The sequence below is a fragment of the Heterodontus francisci genome, chromosome 8, assembly GCF_036365525.1.
Source record: "Heterodontus francisci isolate sHetFra1 chromosome 8, sHetFra1.hap1, whole genome shotgun sequence".
Classification (NCBI taxonomy): domain Eukaryota; kingdom Metazoa; phylum Chordata; class Chondrichthyes; order Heterodontiformes; family Heterodontidae; genus Heterodontus; species Heterodontus francisci.
In genome coordinates this window covers 98,459,287-98,476,003 of record NC_090378.1, presented here as the reverse complement: position 1 = coordinate 98,476,003, position 16,717 = coordinate 98,459,287, and the positions used below count along the sequence as shown (strand labels likewise).

The 16,717-nt window shown below is 40.3% G+C and overlaps 1 protein-coding gene across 6 annotated transcripts in view; it reads left to right on the top strand.

The window, feature by feature from the left end:
- rgl1 (ral guanine nucleotide dissociation stimulator-like 1) overlaps positions 1–16,717 on the top strand; it is a 299,289-nt gene that overhangs the window by 204,124 nt on the left and 78,448 nt on the right. For 4 of the 6 annotated variants that reach the window (XM_068037816.1, XM_068037818.1, XM_068037817.1 and 1 more), the window contains exon 2: positions 3,051–3,164. In XM_068037816.1, coding sequence (XP_067893917.1) covers positions 3,051–3,164 — 114 coding nt within the window. Of the gene's footprint in view, positions 1–1,054; positions 1,115–2,004; positions 2,090–3,050; positions 3,165–16,717 lie in introns of those variants that run through there. The other 2 variants (XM_068037814.1, XM_068037815.1) reach the window with 2 other exon arrangements.

Here is a 16,717-nt window from a genome sequence, read left to right as displayed (position 1 = left end):
GAAGTAACTATTAAATCTGTGCTTAATTGCCATAATTGAACTCGCTCGTCTCAACCAGATCTGGGAAAGCTGATGTTGGTGAAATAGGGTCGGTTTTTAAAATTTCCAAGTACTGAACAACTTTACCAGTTATTAGCTGTATGCAAAATCATTTACCAAAATTGTGCTTCCTTAAGGACAACATGTGAAAGAGGTTTAAACGCTCTGTCCTTGTGTACACTTGCCAATGAGTACAAATGCATTCATTTCAATTACATTTTTCAACTAAAGAACTTAAATGCTTTGCCAGTTATAAGCATATATCTGGTAGATGCAAGCGAATGGTGCTTTGAGCCAAACTAATTACTGTAGAAACATATGATGCTTTGTTCTTATTACATTCTTTTTAGTTGGGGCATGCAGATTGTCTTGTGCTTGAGAGAAGAGATAAACAAGATACTCAAAGCAGTAGTGACAGTTTATCAAATGTCTATCTCAGCAGCTGTCTTGTCTTCTATACCCAAGAGAAGGCTGTGCATCTCAATGTCACTCTGTGCGTTTAGGCTCCGATACAGATTGTCTAGAGTTTCCATAGAAACTCAGCATTGTATGATGATGATATGCTGCTTGGGAGATTTATAAAAGTCTGAGTGCAGTGACAGGGTTTGTAACCTTACCAATGGAACAGAATTTGCATGGTTCTTTTTTGTTCTAATACTTGTGGGGAATTTGTGATTTAATATTTAAACCCTTAATTTGTTCTTGATGTTTTTTGCTGAGGTAGAGGAGGATTTTCTTATGACAACAGACACGTTTAATCCCATCACCAGAATTTGTTTGCAAGCAGCTGTACTAACTAATTGCTCAGTAAGTAATCTGGGTACCGGCACTGTATGCGAAATCATTTACCAAAATTGCATGTGATAGTCTATTTTTTCAGCATTTACTGGTTATAAATGTACAAAATCTAGTTAGAGAAGCCTCCTTCATTGGATGGGCCGGCTGGGAGGCAAGTCAACAAATGAGTATATTTAGCGATTTGAGTACTGCCATCTCCATTCCAAAGTGCAGTCAGATGGTTTGGCTTAAATCTCTCCCACCCCACCTCCTACCCTGGCTTGATGATTCTGCTGTAGTAAGTTGCATGCAAGTACCTTGGCAGCTGAACAACTTTTTTTTTGGTATGCCACTTGTAAATATTTATCCTGCTGTGAAACTTTTACTAAGATGACTTGTCTTTTTTATGTATTGTGCAAATGATGATCTTTCATGTGGCTTTTTCTTTGCCACGCTGGAGAGATAGTGAGTGAGAAAGGAATCGAAAATTAAATGAAGCAAACAATGCTGTAATCCAAAAATTTTTTTAAGGATTTTTCCTAACTTTCTGTGCCTGACGCAAATCCTCTTGAATTCATTGGCATTATGTCAGTGACCCTTTCGGTTCGTGGAAATGCAGAGTGAAAGGGGCTGTGTGTGAACAGAATGTTTGTTTGTTTTTAAAAAAATTTTGTTTTGAGGTGCTTCACATTTAATTACCTTTCTGTTTGGCTGGAAGGTTTACATTATACTTCTCTGTAGATGTTTTCCTTTGTTAATAGACAATGGGTTGTGCGGTGTGGATGTCTCAATTGAGTTGGCCTGATTTTAATTATTCATGCAAGTCTAAACAAGCAGATAATGATGCCTGAAAACCCACCTCTCTCCACCACTCCTTCCCTTTGTTCTAATGCTGACAAAACTCTCTCTTTTTCCTGCTCACAAGTGACTGGGGTCCAGTTTTGCTTCTGATGTTTTAAGCAGATAAACACAGTATGTGAAGGAGAAGGGCTGCTGTGTAGCCAGAACAGCGGCTGGATTTTTGAAGGGAGGAGGTGGAAATAGACATTGGTAATAAAGCTTTAAGTTTGGGAATACAAACAGGAAAAGCATTGCATCACACACAGTGGGAGGAGTTGCAGCTGAACTCTGTGCCACAAATGGACTTCTTCCACTTATTTACTGTGCTGCTTAGCTTTGGAGTATGTGACAGGATTGCTGAAACTTCAGATCAGAGTGCTTCAACATCATGAAGAGGAAGATACAAAAGTGGTTACCTTGGAAGCATAAAATGGTAACAGTTGGTTATGCTTCTCTTTGTGTTCTATTTGAGCAGTGGGTATGAGGGAACCAGTAGCAAAGCTCCTTGTGGCTAGCATTCCTTGTCACTTCTTATGTTGGCCTTGGTGTAGTGCAGTGTCTGAAAAGTATTGTGTTGTCCTTTCTGCTGATTAATAAACTTAAGAGATTGATATTCCACAAGTTTTTTTTTTCATGCCTGAGCTTCAATAGAAATTAGCTGTGATCCCATGGGATCAATTTTTAATTGATTCCTACTGTCATTGTCAATTAGGCTTAACTTGATTTTGGCCAAAAGGGAAACTAGCAAAAGATACATATTTACTCAAAATGAAAGGACGCTGTTTCTGTAATATCCATTTGGTACCAAAATGCAATTAAGATTGAGCCCTCGGGCTTTCCCAGCATGTTGTCTGGAAGATGCTGGGTCATGAGTTGGGAGAGGAACGGACATTTTTCTCTCATTGGCATATTGTACATTCTTTCTTGTATGTCATACATACAATACAGTGGGTAACATTAACTCCATATCATGTATCTCCGTTTAAAAACTGATATGCAGATTTATACTGATTCTAAAACTGGAAACTGCTTTTTAAACCTGTTTCACTAAAGGGATTCTGTGTTGTGGATGTCAGGAATATCAACATGTAATGAGCAATGGCAAATGTGTTGAATAGTTTTTAGCTCAGACTTAGAAATGGGGGAAATTTGCATTCCTTGTCAATTTAATTAATGTTGCAAAGTCTCCCTAAAGTGCTTGAAGTTCCCATGAGCATTGCTGCAGAATATTGTAGTGCCATTTTGAGAGCAGTATGTGGAGTAGACCAAGTTTCCTCAACTCTTCCTGCAGGGGTCTATAATTAGACATTAACATTGTATTTGAATTCTAGCTGCAAAATTTCAGCAGATTCACCAGAGGGATTTATTCTATTTTGGGTTTGTTTCTTCCACAGCACAATACAATCCAAGACTGGGTAGAAGAGGTAGAGGAAGAAGCAGTTTATAATGTTACCTTGAAGAAAGTCCAGATACAACAAGCAGCCAACAAGGGTGCAAGATGGCTGGGGGTGAGTACAGTTTTATCTCCCTTTTGCTTTCCTCTTCAAATAACTAACTTACATTATTTATATAAAAATATATATATATAATATTATAAATGCCTTTATCAGGATTATGCTAGGACCTGGATAGTTATGTTATAGAGATGAGATGGCAATTGTCCATTCGATTACATCTGGAATACATTTATCCAAAATCAAAGTTAATAGAGTATCGAGAACTAAAGGAAGGGGAAAAATGCAGCAAGATGTAGCATCAAATGTTAGCAATAAAATTTAAGCTTTCCTGTCTTCAGTAAATGCTATAAATGTGTTGGTATTAGTCTTGTTCATTTATTTCCCAATAATTGATTCTGGTCATGTTTATATGTGCTTTCATAGTTAAGCTAAAGCAAACTTCAGATACTCCCAGTGAGCAATATTGTTCGGACTAGTGATCCCACAGACTTGTGTGTGAAATGTGCCTGTGCAAGTCATTTGTGGAAAAATTTTTATTCAAGGACTGGAGATGATCATTCTTAATCACAAAAAGGCCTTTTTGTTGCTTTTTCGATTTAGATCTGATTATTTTGACCTGAAGCTGACCTTTCTGGTGATTCATGTGGGTTTGTCCCACCAAAGTTGTTTGCACATCTCGTATTCAATTGCAGATGTGCTGCTGGGATTACGGTCCAGCTGCTTACAGTAGGTCAATGCAAATCAGTTTGATTCAGTGCTGTTTTTAACTTCAAATAGCATAACAGTGTAAAAGAAAAAAACTCAATCAACACAGGAACAGAGCCAAGATCTTTGAATTTGATAAGGTACCCGGTGATGTGAGCAGCACAAGAGTTTGTAAAATAATATACATGAGTCAATCTAATTTTGTTTATTGTTTACTGGCCTTACAGTATACTTAATGCTTTTAAACATGGTAGCTAATGTGCTACAAATTCTCTATGGAAATCCAAATTACAGCTGTGCTACAGATGGGTCGTGTGATGAAGGAATGTCAGCATCTACTGCAGCTGTACTTGGCTTTTCTGAAAGGGGATGATCACTTCTACAGAGGCTTGAGGTTGAATGTTGAACTGGAAAGGCTGTGTTGTGCAGGTCATTTCACGTTAGATTAGATTAGATTAGATTAGAAATACAGCACTGAAACAGGCCCTTCGGCCCACCGAGTCTGTGCCGAACATCAACCACCCATTTATACTAATCCTACATTAATCCCATATTCCTACCAAACATCCCCACCTGTCCCTATATTTCCCTACCACCTACCTATACTAGTGACAATTTATAATGGCCAATTTACCTATCAACCTGCAAGTCTTTTGGCTTGTGGGAGGAAACCGGAGCACCCGGAGGAAACCCACGCAGACACGGAGAACTTGCAAACTCCACACAGGCAGTACCCAGAATTGAACCCGGGTCCCTGGAGCTGTGAGGCTGCGGTGCTAACCACTGCGCCACTGTGCCGCCCTGTGTTCATTGGGAAACTTATTTTGTCCAGAGCACCTACTTCTTGCTCCTTTAATGCCATTCCCATTGTGCTGCTGTTTGCCTAACACCTTCCTCAGACCCATCAGAGCTGACTTTGCAGATCATTCTCTCATCCAGCATTGTCCTTGCCATCATCATGGCAGTCCCCAAAAAGTGTACCTTTGAACCCTCTGTTCTAGCTAACAATTACCCGATCTCTAATCTTTCATTTCTACGAAAGGGACTTGAATGTGGTGTTGTCCCTCAACCCTGCCTATCTCTCCAGCTTCTTGTTTGAATCCCTCCAATTGGAATCCTGCTCCTCTCACTGAAATAGCCCGAACAAAAACCCGTGAAGAACATTATGCTGTGACAGTGCTTTGTCCCTCCTAGTCCTTTCTTGACCTGCTCCCTGACTCCCCTGCAGCCTTTGGCACAGTTCACTATACCATCCTCGTCCAGTGTCTTTCCTCTGTTCTCCGTATTAGAGGAACTGTTTATTGTTATGACCGCTCAGGACAAAACCCCCAATCAAAATATGATTTTGATTGTGGTGGGTGCAATGCACTGTCAATTCAGTCCTGTCGCTGCACAGGTCGCATTATATTTATTTAAACTTTCCAAGTCGAAGAAAAAAAGCAGCAAATTGAACAATCTAGTAACCCCTGAATGAAGTGAATCAAACCAGGTATCTTCAGATATCACCAAATTAGCTATTTATTTGAAAAAGAAACTAAATTCTTAAACATTACTAAGATAAACCAATATCTAAAGATCTTATAACTTACTTAAAAATCTAACTCCTGCATTCGCATTCATATACTCAAACTAACAGCAGTTTGGTTTTTAATTAGCTGCCCGCAAAAATGAAGTCTTTGTGAGTTATGACGAATGGCGTTTTTCCAGTACAACACATTCAAAGTTGACTCGCAGTCTTCTAAAGCACAATGAAACCGAAGGTCCTCCCAAAGATGGGGGCTCAACAGTTCGGCTGTTGTAGTATTCAACTTTTTTTTCCCCCCCAGCAATGGACACCGATCTCAATTTGTTGTGAAAGATGAAAGCCTTTTTTCTTATTTCTTTATGGAATTAATTTGGCTTGAAGCTTTGTAGAATTTTGAGAGAGAAACAACACCGCTTTTCTTCCTTCGGTTTAAATTGTCTCAGAGAGCTCTCTTTTCACTTGCTGGAATAGTCTCTCAACTGACTGCTGTTCAGATAATTTTTTAAAAGTCAAAATTGCAACATTGAATCTCTGTCCTCTGTGTGTGGCTGCTGCTTGGCATCCATAATGCTCTTTGGCTCACTGAGCTTCCGCTGGAACTTGTTGCCTTAAAAATGCACTGATCTTTTACAGTTTTAAAGGCACACCGCAATATTTCTGAGGAGAGAAAGAAAATAACACAGGACAGTGACATTACTCACCACTCTCTCCAACTCTGCACTCCCATTGTTCTGTCCAACTGCTTGCCTGATATGCAGTCTTACATGAGTTGTAATTCCTCCCAGCTAAACATTGGGAAGACTGAAGCCACAATCATTGGCCCTTGTCACTCCATCACTGACTGTGAACCTCTCAGGCTAGTGTCCTGGCCTTAACCATTGTTGACAGCCTCGGAGTCCAGTTTAATCCAATGCCTACTTCCACCTGTGTAACATTGCCTGCCTCCACCCATATCTTAGTCTCTATTTGTGCTAAAACCCTCATTCATATTTGTTCCCTCCAGACTTAACCAGTCAAGATTTTCTAGGCCTCCCACCCTGCTTCCTCCAGAAACTTCTGGTTTACCAGACTCTGCTGCTTTTATATCCAATCTCTCCAATTCCCACCACCCAGCCCTGCATTGTCACTGATTTATATTGGCTCCTAATCCCAATCTGCCAATGTCTCATTTAAACTTCCTGTTGCTGTCGTTTAAACCCCCTGCTCATCCCTACAGCTCTTCCAGAGCGCGCATTTTCTCTGATTCTGGCCTCCTGTGTATTCCCCTTCTCTTTGTCTACCGTTGGCAGCTGTCCCAGCAATAGTCTCTGTTTCACTCGAGAATGCCTTCTCCCAAAATCCTCTGTCATTGCACCTACATCACTTATTTTAAGATCTTCCTTCCTTTAAAGCTCCCCTTTTGTTTTCCAGTTGTAATCTCTCTGCCTTTGGCTTGATGTCTGCTTTTCACTACTCTTTTGAGAAGGGCCTTGGGACATTTTTCGATGTTAAAGATGCTATAGATATGCAAAGAGGTGGTGGTTGTAGTGTTTGTTACTTCAGGAAGAGATGTATTTCCTTTTTTGTTCAAATATGTCAGTGTACAAAACTGGTGGTCATTAACCAATGAGAAGCTAAGAATTGAACAGGAATAGGCCACCGCCTCCGGAGTTTTCCTCCCATCATTTAAATCGTGGTTAATCAGTGTCTAATCTTCATGACTTTCTTTGATTCCGTAAAACTTCCATTGCCTAAAATTGATTTAAACCCAGGATTCTGAACTGTCACTATAAGCTATTTGCTGAGGTAACACCATAATTTGCAATAAGAGAATAGAATATACCTGAGAATTTAATGTTTGTTGCAATAAATGACCAGAACAGTCAACCTCTGAATTTCCTCCAAATCCAGAAAATCCAAAAGAAAAGGTTGACGTAGACTCAGTTAGGAAGCTTACAAGGTCTGACAGAACAAATGTGCAGGTAGTTTCCACTGTTAAATTCCCAGTAGCATGATCTGTATTCAGGTGTCTGCAAGGAGCAGAATCAATAGCCCAGCTAAGTGGGAAAACTTCTGTGAAAGATGCTAGATGGCCAAGTTTTACTTATCTCCCCATGGCTAATGAATCTGCCTTGAGATATGAACAGTAGTTTCATGAAATAATGAATCTAAATATAAATGGTATTTAATGTAATGTAGCAAAGGCATAGCAATGGATTTTGTAAATAAATACTTGCAGCAATCGCATTGTGACGGTGCAATTTTTGGCTCCTTTCTACATCGTGTATTTGAAACTTGAATAGGTGCACCATTGGATCTGTTCCTGATTTCCAGCTGTTAAGCCATGTCTTGCAAAAGTACCCAATAGGATTTACATATTACATTGAATTCATTCAGTCCAACTGGTCTGTGCTGGTGTTTTTATGCTCCACACAAGCCTCCCCCCACCTTATTTGATCTAACCCTATCAGGTATACTCTTTTATTCCTTTCTCCCTCATGTACATATCTAGCTTTCTCAAGTCAATCTATGCTATTTGCCTGATCTATTGCACTTTGTGAGTTCCACGTTCTCACCACTCTTGAGTAAAGACATTTTTCCTGAATTCTCTCTTGGATTTATTATTGTTCCTCACCAGTTAATTCTCTTATATCTTTCATTCACACTAACAGTTGACCTCCACAAATTTAAATGACTACTACACTTTTCCCCCTGGTGGTATGGTACTGAGGAACAAATGGTTAATGTTACATTGATACTTGGTAATAAAAGGGCAAATTCACATGATGTGATTTCAATTTCAAAGTGACTCCTGACAATGCAGCAGTCCGCTGACATCATCAGAGCGATGTATGTAGAGAGTGGTTTAATTGACAAATTTGTTCCTATTTTGTAGAAATCTTTCCCCATATAGTGGGTCATAGTGAAAGTGTTATAATCGAGTCCATGTGAACAACTCTCGAATTCCTAATTAGTGACCAACAAAAGTTGATGGACGTTGTAATACTCCTGATCACGGAAGCAGTTCCTTTGTTGTGAGAATAAAGAAAGGTCGTTTGGTCCATCATGTCAGCTCCTCACAATTATTTTTAATACCTTTTACATCCTTTCCATACTTCGTGATCCTCTATTTTAAGGAAGACTTGAGGTCTTTTGCCTGTTGCCCCAAGGAGTATGTTATTAATATCTTTTGAACCTGATATCAATCCAGTTGAAAAATCACCCAAGTTTGGAAATGGTTCATGCATTAAGGCAATTATTGATTAAATTTATTTTTTCTATCTGGCCTCCATTTTATATCTCAGATCCTCAACATAATGAACTTCTTAAGTCATGAACTTCTTAAGTTTGATTCAGTATGCATCAGAATGCTTAGTAGTTCTAGGGGTTGTCCTGCAGACCCCCATCTGCCAAGAATGAGGCATATTAATTTTGTCATATGAACATAAATTTTAAACTGTTGCTGGAGTGAAGAAAGGACTTGTTAAAAAATCGCCAGACACTTGGCTGGAAAAACATTTGCATGCTAAAAGACAGTGCTTGGAGAGACAAAGGACTGTTCCCTGCTCCAGTTAACCCCAAATGAATTTTGATCGGACATTGAAGGTAAGGAAGTACATTCCAGGATGACTGCTAAGATGATACAATCCACAGAGCCAGGACTGGTTAAACCAGCTGGTCACATGACTAACTGGCTGGTCCAGGTTTTTTGAACCAACCACAGGGCAGTTTGAAACTGAAGCTGAAACGAGCAACTCTCTCGCCTGGCTGTTTGTCGCTCTCGCTTCGCAAGCCACCTGACCCACAGAAGACATGTAAACCTTGAGAGAAAAGATTCTGACCTCGAAACAAGTTGAAGCTGCACTGGGCCCCAACAAATTACAAGTCTGACTGGCAACCAAACACTTCACAGCAAACTTAAAGGATAGTGAAATAAAAACCCATCTATTGCCTCAAATTTTCCCCTTTTATTCTTTTCTACTTTTCTGTCTGTGTGTGTTTATCGCGTGCTAGCATGGTATATTTGTAGTCGGTAACCGGATTAGAGTTTAACATTAATAAACTTCTACCTTTTCTTTAAAATCTAAGAAAACCTGTCTGAATTGATTTCTCCATCTTACAATTGGAAAGCGGCGAACAAGGATTCACTAAGGGGGAGCTAAACCACAATGTTTTTTTTTTTAAAGTTAAACCCTGTTACAGTTAAACCAGGCAAAGGCTGAGAGGGTGCTCCTAGATCATCTCACCTGGTCATAACAGGGTGTAAACTCATTGTTTTTGCCTTTTCTTCAAATGTGCCATATGTCTCACCCTTTACGAGCCTTGCCCACGTGTCACATTTGCATGCTCAGGTATGTAAAGTGAATCTGCTTTTATTCCCTGTTTTTCTGTGGAGAAGTGAGTTGACATGCCTCAATGTTTTGTGCTTTACTTTGTGTGCTGCTTTGGGCTGGGACTGGGAGATGGTAGCCAGTAGCCCAGCTCATTTCCCTGTCTAACGGCAAAATGGTTGGTGCATTACTGTTCAAACATGGACATTGTAATACTCCTAATCATGGAAGCAGCTTCTCTGTTGTGAAAATAAAGGAAGGTCATTTGGTCCATGTCAGCTCGTCAATTATTTTTAGTAACCTTTATATTCTTCTCATACTATGTGGTCCTCTATTTTAAGAAAGACTTTAGGTCCTTTGCCTCTTGCCCTTTTAAAATGGAGTATGCTATTAATATCTTCGAACCTCCAGTTGCCCCCTGATATCCATCCAATTGAAAAATCAGCCAAGTTTGGGATGGTGGAATGCTCTTATGAGGAGAGATTGCAGAAACTGGGCCTGTATTCCCTCGAGTTTCAAAGACTGAGGGGTGATCTCATCGAAACTTAGAAAATTCTTACAGGGCATGACAGGGTGGATGTGGATAGGATATTTCCTCTGGTTGGTGAGTCTAGAACAAGGGGACACAGTCTCAGAATAAGGGGCAGGCCATTTAAGACTGAGATGAGGAATCTCTTTACTCAGAGGATGGTGAATCTGTGGAATTCTCTTCCCCAGAGGACTGTGGAAGCTCAATCATTGAACATGTTCAAGACAGAAATCTATAGATTTCTGAATGTTAACATCAAGGGATATGGGGATAGTGGGGAAAAATGGCATAGAGGCAGATGATCAACCATGATCTGTTTGAATGGCAGAGCAGGCTCGACAGGCTGAATGGCCTACTCCTACTCCTATTTCCTGTGATCCTATAACACAGCAGTGGTCAGTCAGTAATATTTGAAGGAGTTGTTTCCCTCTAAAATGTCTTTTCCTCGCTTCTGTTCTCTTCCTTGTTTGCATTTTTGTTGATCATGCAAAAGTTGTGACAACAGTGCCTAAAGTCTCAAGTCTGTAAATGCCATCTGCTTTCCCTGTTCTTGAACGTAGTGTTGGGGTTGTTTGTGTGCCAAGCTCTCATGGGTTGTACAGTAATTCATAGCTGGAAAGTCAAGAAAGTTTAATGCTGAGGTGTAGCAATTCCCCTCAAATCTACCAATTTTGTTAGGCCAAGTGACCTGTTTCTGTGCTGTTGATTCTGTATATTGTTACAACCTAGGTGGGAAGAGTGCGCACTGTCAATTCAGTCCCACATCTCCACAGGTCACAACATATCGATAAATTTTCCACTTACTGAAGCAACCAATTAGATTGTTGTACTTTATTCTGGGGACAACAACCAGGTTTCTTTAATCAACAACAAAAGTTATCTGTTTACTCTAAAACCTACTCTTAACCAATAATGAAGTAAATATGTACACGAATCAAAATATTAAAGCCTTGTATTATTATCTTAAGCCCTCACGCACACTCATCCTAAAGCTGGTTAACTGGGAAAAATGGGATTTTTGTTTACAGCTGTTTCAAAGGAATAAAAGGAATTTAAAAAAACTTAGTCGTTGGGATTTGTGGCTGTATACTGATAATTCGATTTGTGGCTGTTAGTGGCACAAATGACATTCCAGTTAAATAACTGGGACTGGGAAAGTGCAACACCTTTGACTCCAAGCCACATTGCAGCCATCCTTTTAAGCAATGGTACTTGCGATAAGCGAGACAACCTTTGGTCTTTTTAATCCATTCTGGGCCAACACTAGGCACTACAGTTATTCGCATTTAAACTGCAGAAATCTGACCCCTCATAGGCCACATTTGCTAACTGAGCAGCCAGCTCCCTATTGAATGCTTTTCTTAATTTATATTTTATCTTCATAACCATTCCTCAGAAACTGACTTCCTGTGGCAAAAGTGGCTGTCCTGAACAATGTCATGCATTATTTTCATGAATTGTTGTCCCTTCAAGAAAATGGGCATAGGTTGTTGAAGCAGAATTAATGTATTTGATGGAAGGAGAATTGTAGCTGTAGGGTGAATATACACACACTTGAAAAACAGTTTCAAGTAAGATTGTGTCAAGGAGGACACTAGCAGAGTGTGGATGAGAAGGCTCCTGTAATTAATTTTGAGTTGGGTTGCTGTTATGTCGAAATGAGAAAGGAATCAAAGCATTACCTTTTTTTAAACAAAAACCTGGTTAAGGATGCAATTGGCTAAAGGACACCAAGACTGCAAACTCCTCACTAGCTGATTAAGTTTTTTTATTGTAACTAATGACCACTCCTGCAAAGTGTTTTATCTGATTGGTGTCTTTTAGCTTGGCAGACTCGATGAAAAGGAATGCTATTTGGGCTAGAGTATGCTAGTGATGTTGACCAGGATTCAAATGAATATTTGTTCACAGCATCAAGAGATAGCTTGTCGTATAACAATGAGGTGTGAAATTCTGCTCAGGGCCACAAGCCAGCCTTGTGATCTAAATGTCCAAAAGTCATTCACATGTCCATATGAATGTGCCATAAATTATGCTGATTGAATTGATTGCAGTTTATACAAGCATAACTTTGTTGCTGGTCTTTAAATGTTTCTGTTAGAGATGCAGTACAGTCCCACAAGAGGTGCTATATAAATGCAAGTCTTATTTGAAATATGGTGATGGACATGTTTTTAAACTATGGAGATAACTAATAAAAAGAAATATAAGTTTTGTGCTGAAGCTCTCTTTTTCTCTTCCCCCACCACCCCCACCCCCACCCCCCATTTTTCCTCTGCTGAACTGAGAGATTAATGATTAAATCAGATTTTCTGGGCCTGCAACATTTTATATTTTGTGTAGGTGACCATGCTTCATGTTTAAACCTAGCTAGTAACTCTGAACAAGCTGTTTGGCAATGGATAGCACTACCGCTGAGCCTGATGGTGCCTTCCCCAAACATTCAACTAAATCATCTGTCCACTGATTGCCTGAAGGCAATCCTCTTGTGGCTAATTTGACCATGATTATCACAACAGCTGAGATGAACTAGCTGAGCCTTGAGTAGGATAAGCAAATTTTGTCTCCCATCACAGTGACTTGTTGCTTATTTCAGCTGAATTGTCTGCTTTTTGAGCTGTGCTGTAATCCTGAATGAGGTTAATACGGAATGCGTTAATTTTTGACATTGCAAAATCTTTTATTTTGTGCTTTCTGAATGTGGCATTTTCTGTAGGTGCACACATGTTCATGCTTCTGACATCTGTACCTGAGCTAAATAGTACAGGTAGCCTGAAAGCCAAAGTAAGGAGTTGCACACTGCTTTTATTCCACATTCTTACTAAGTGCACCATGGGCTCATAGGCATTTTCTTCCTGCAAATATCTTCATTTTGTTTTTACTTTGGACTGTAAAATGAGACTGTTTGGTATTTCTGCTTGTGAAATGGGAAACAGATTGTGGAGCAGAACAGCAGCATTTTGGGGAGCATCTGCAAGATAAATCTACAAAATACCCAGGAGAGGAGCAGAGGAACATCTCGCAAGTAGTTTAGAATCCAGCACCTTGGTTTCATTGCCATTCATGCTCTTTGCTTTATCTCATTACAGTTAGTCATTATTTATTTTGCACTTTTTGCTTTCATATCACCACGGTAGATATTAAATGCTCTGGCAGACAAACCTGTGACTCGAAATCTGGTGTGTTACATCTGCTTTCCTTTATCATGGGACTCTGTGTTTAATAGCTGAGTTGGGCATTATCTCGCTTTGCTGGGCTAATCAAGTTGCACCTCAAATTGAAGTTGAAATGTACAAAAGTATCATCCTTTTTACTACTAGCCAATTTACTTTCCATACTTCCAGTCCAGGCTTCTTGCTGGAGTACGATTCCACAGATAGCCTCTGATGCCTTGCTCAAGTGCTCATTATACTTGAGTGAGCCTTAAAACTTCAGACAACCAAAGGAAGACAACAGCCAGGGCTAACCCTCTCCTCACTTGATGGCCATATATTTTTCACTTTCTGGCATTTGAAGTGAGTCTTTTGAAGTCCATTTCCCCATATTTACATGCTTCTCACAACTCTGGCTCACTGATCTTTTCAACAGTACCACAGAATAGACATATGAACATAGAAACATAGAATCATCGAAAAATAGAAGGAGTAGGCCATTCGGCCCCTCGAGCCTGCACCGCCATTCAACAAGATCATGGCTGATCATCCGAACTCAGTACCCTGTTCCCGCTTTCTCCCCTTTTATCCCTTGATCGCTTTAGCCCTAAGAACTATATCTAACTCTTTCTTGAATATATTTAATGATTTGGCCTCAACTGCTTTCTGTGGTAGAGAATTCCACAGTTCACCACTCTCTGGGTGAAGAAGTCCCTCTTCATCTCAGTCCTAAATGGTTTACTCCTTATCCTTAGACTGGTCCTGGACTCCCCCGCCATCAGGAACATCCTTCTGCATCTGGTCTGTCCAGTCCTGTTAGAATTTTGTAGGTTTCTGAGATCCCTCTCATTCTTCCAAACTCTAGTGAATACAAGCCTAATCGGCCCAATCTGTCTTTAGGCGTCAGTCCTGCCATCCCAGGTATCAGTCTGGTGAACCTTTGCTGCACTCCCTTCATAGAAAGAACATCCTTCCTCAGATAAGGAGACCAAAACTGCACACACTACTCCAGATGTGGTCTCACCAAGGCCTTGTATAGTTGCAGCAAGACATCCTTGTTCCTGTACTCAAATCATCTTCTGTATGAAGGCCAGCATACCATTTGCCTTCTTAACTGCCTGCTGCACCTGCATGCTTATTTTCAGTGACTGGTGCTGAAGGACACCCAGGTCTCTCTGCACCTCCCTCTTTCCCAATCTTTCGCCATTCTGATCTGCCTTTCTGTTTTTGCCACCAAAGTGGTTAACCTCACATTTATCCACATTCAATTGCATTATGAAGTTGACAGAGCTCCTGCTTTGTATCGTAACAGTTTAAGCCAGGCTACCCAAAGCGGGTATCGCTGGATCGTGATCGGGCCCATTCTCCCTTATGAATTGAGAAGCACTGAAGTCAGTGGTGATGGCCTTACCACTGGTCCAGCAATGACATTGTGCTTTCTTGGCCCTTGTGGCTCAGTTACTCACTGAATGAAATCACTGCAACATTGGAGTCTTGTAAGAAACTAAACGGGAGAAGGCCAGACAGGTCCTTAAGCTTCTTCCACCACTTAATTAGCTCATGGTTGATCTTCACTTCAACCTCATTTACCTGCCATTGTTCCACATCGTTTATTGCCCTTACCTAACAAAACTCAATAGAAAGTTTCAAGTCACAGCCTTTTGGGGGAAGAGAGTTCCAGATTGCTGCTACCCTTTGTGTGGAAATAGTGCTTCTTTATTTAACTCCTATATGGTTGAATGCTAATTTTAAGATTGTGCCCCCTGCCTCTGGATAATTCCCTCACCAGAGAAAATATTTTCTCTGTATCTACTCCATCACATCTTTGCATAATTTAAAAACCTTCAATTAGACCACCTCTCAACATTCTAAGCTTTAAACTATTTAAGTTTATGCAACTTGTCCTCAAAGTTTTTATCTCTTAAGTTGTTGCGATCAAGGCGGGAGGAGTGCATTGTTTATTCTAGTTCCACTTCTCCATGGGTCACAACATTATATTTAAAATTTTTCCCACTTACCGATACAGTCAGTCATAGACTGTATTTTTATCCCAGAATCAAACACACCAACCAGGTTTCTTTAAGAAACAAGAAAATTATCAGTTAACCACTGTTCATTCCCAACTGCCTTTTGTAACAATTCAAAGTGAAACCAAAAAAGAGACAAGATTCTTGACCTCCTCTATAAATTTTGACCTGTCACTTCTCTGTAAACATCTTGCCCCAAGTCAAAAAAAAAAACCCTGCTGAGTAATTATTTGCAGACAGGTGCCTTCCAGTAAATGTTTTTAGCACTCCTTGATCCTTCGTTCCAGCATCAATGGAATCTTTGCAGTTTTGAAACACACCTTCAAAATTTACCCCCAAAAAAAGCATTCATAACGAGTTACTATTGTCTGTTGTAATAAAAGCAATAAAATGGCTGCTAGTACTTGCATTCCCCTCTTTGTGTTTGGAAATTGAGGGTGAAGTTAGTTGGTAATTATCATTCCCTCTTTTTTTCGCTCATTCTCTCCACTGCAATGAGGATTCTGCCAGAAGCATTTTTTCTTTTTCCACAAGGCAATTGTTCATTCCTCAGGAACAGGCCATTCAGCCCCTCCAGCCTGCTGGTCTAATCAATTAGATAATGGCTGATCTGCAGCTCATATCAACTCCATATCCCTTGATGCCCTTGCCTAAAAAAAATCAATCTCTGTCTTGTAAGCTGCAATTGTTCCAGCATCCGCAGCCTTTTGGGAAACAGAGCTCCTCAAGAAGGGGGAAGAAGTGATTTGCTTTTGATGACTGTGAATTAATATCAGGGGGCCCAATTGTTGTAAAGGACCGAGAGCGGTACAAGTGAAGGCAACTTTAGGGTGGCGCAGTGGTTAGCACCGCAGCCTCACAACTCCAGCGACCCGGGTTCAATTCTGGGTACTGCCTGTGTGGAGTTTGCAAGATCTCCCTGTGTCTGCGTGGGTTTCCTCCGGGTGCTCCGGTTTCCCCTCTCATGCCAAAGACTTGCAGGTTGATAGGTAAATTGGCCATTAGCAATTGTCCCTAGTATAGGTAGGTGGTAGGGAAATATAGGGATAGGTGGGGATGTGGTAGGAATATGGAATTAGTGTAGGATTAGTATAAATGGGTGGTTGATGGTCGGCACAGACTCGGTGGGCTGAAGGGCCTGTTTCAGTGCTGTATCTCTAAACTAAACTTAAATTGGTGAGTATTCCATTAAGTTTGAATTTTCATTTTATTAATGCTACCAAGTGCTTTAATGAGAGCAGTTGTCTACTTTTTAAAAAAAAAGTTCAGATTGCAACCTTTGACATATGCAGGATGCAAAACTCTGTTCAGCACACATGACTTTTCCAGTAATGTGTCCCTGCCATCCGTTGCGGA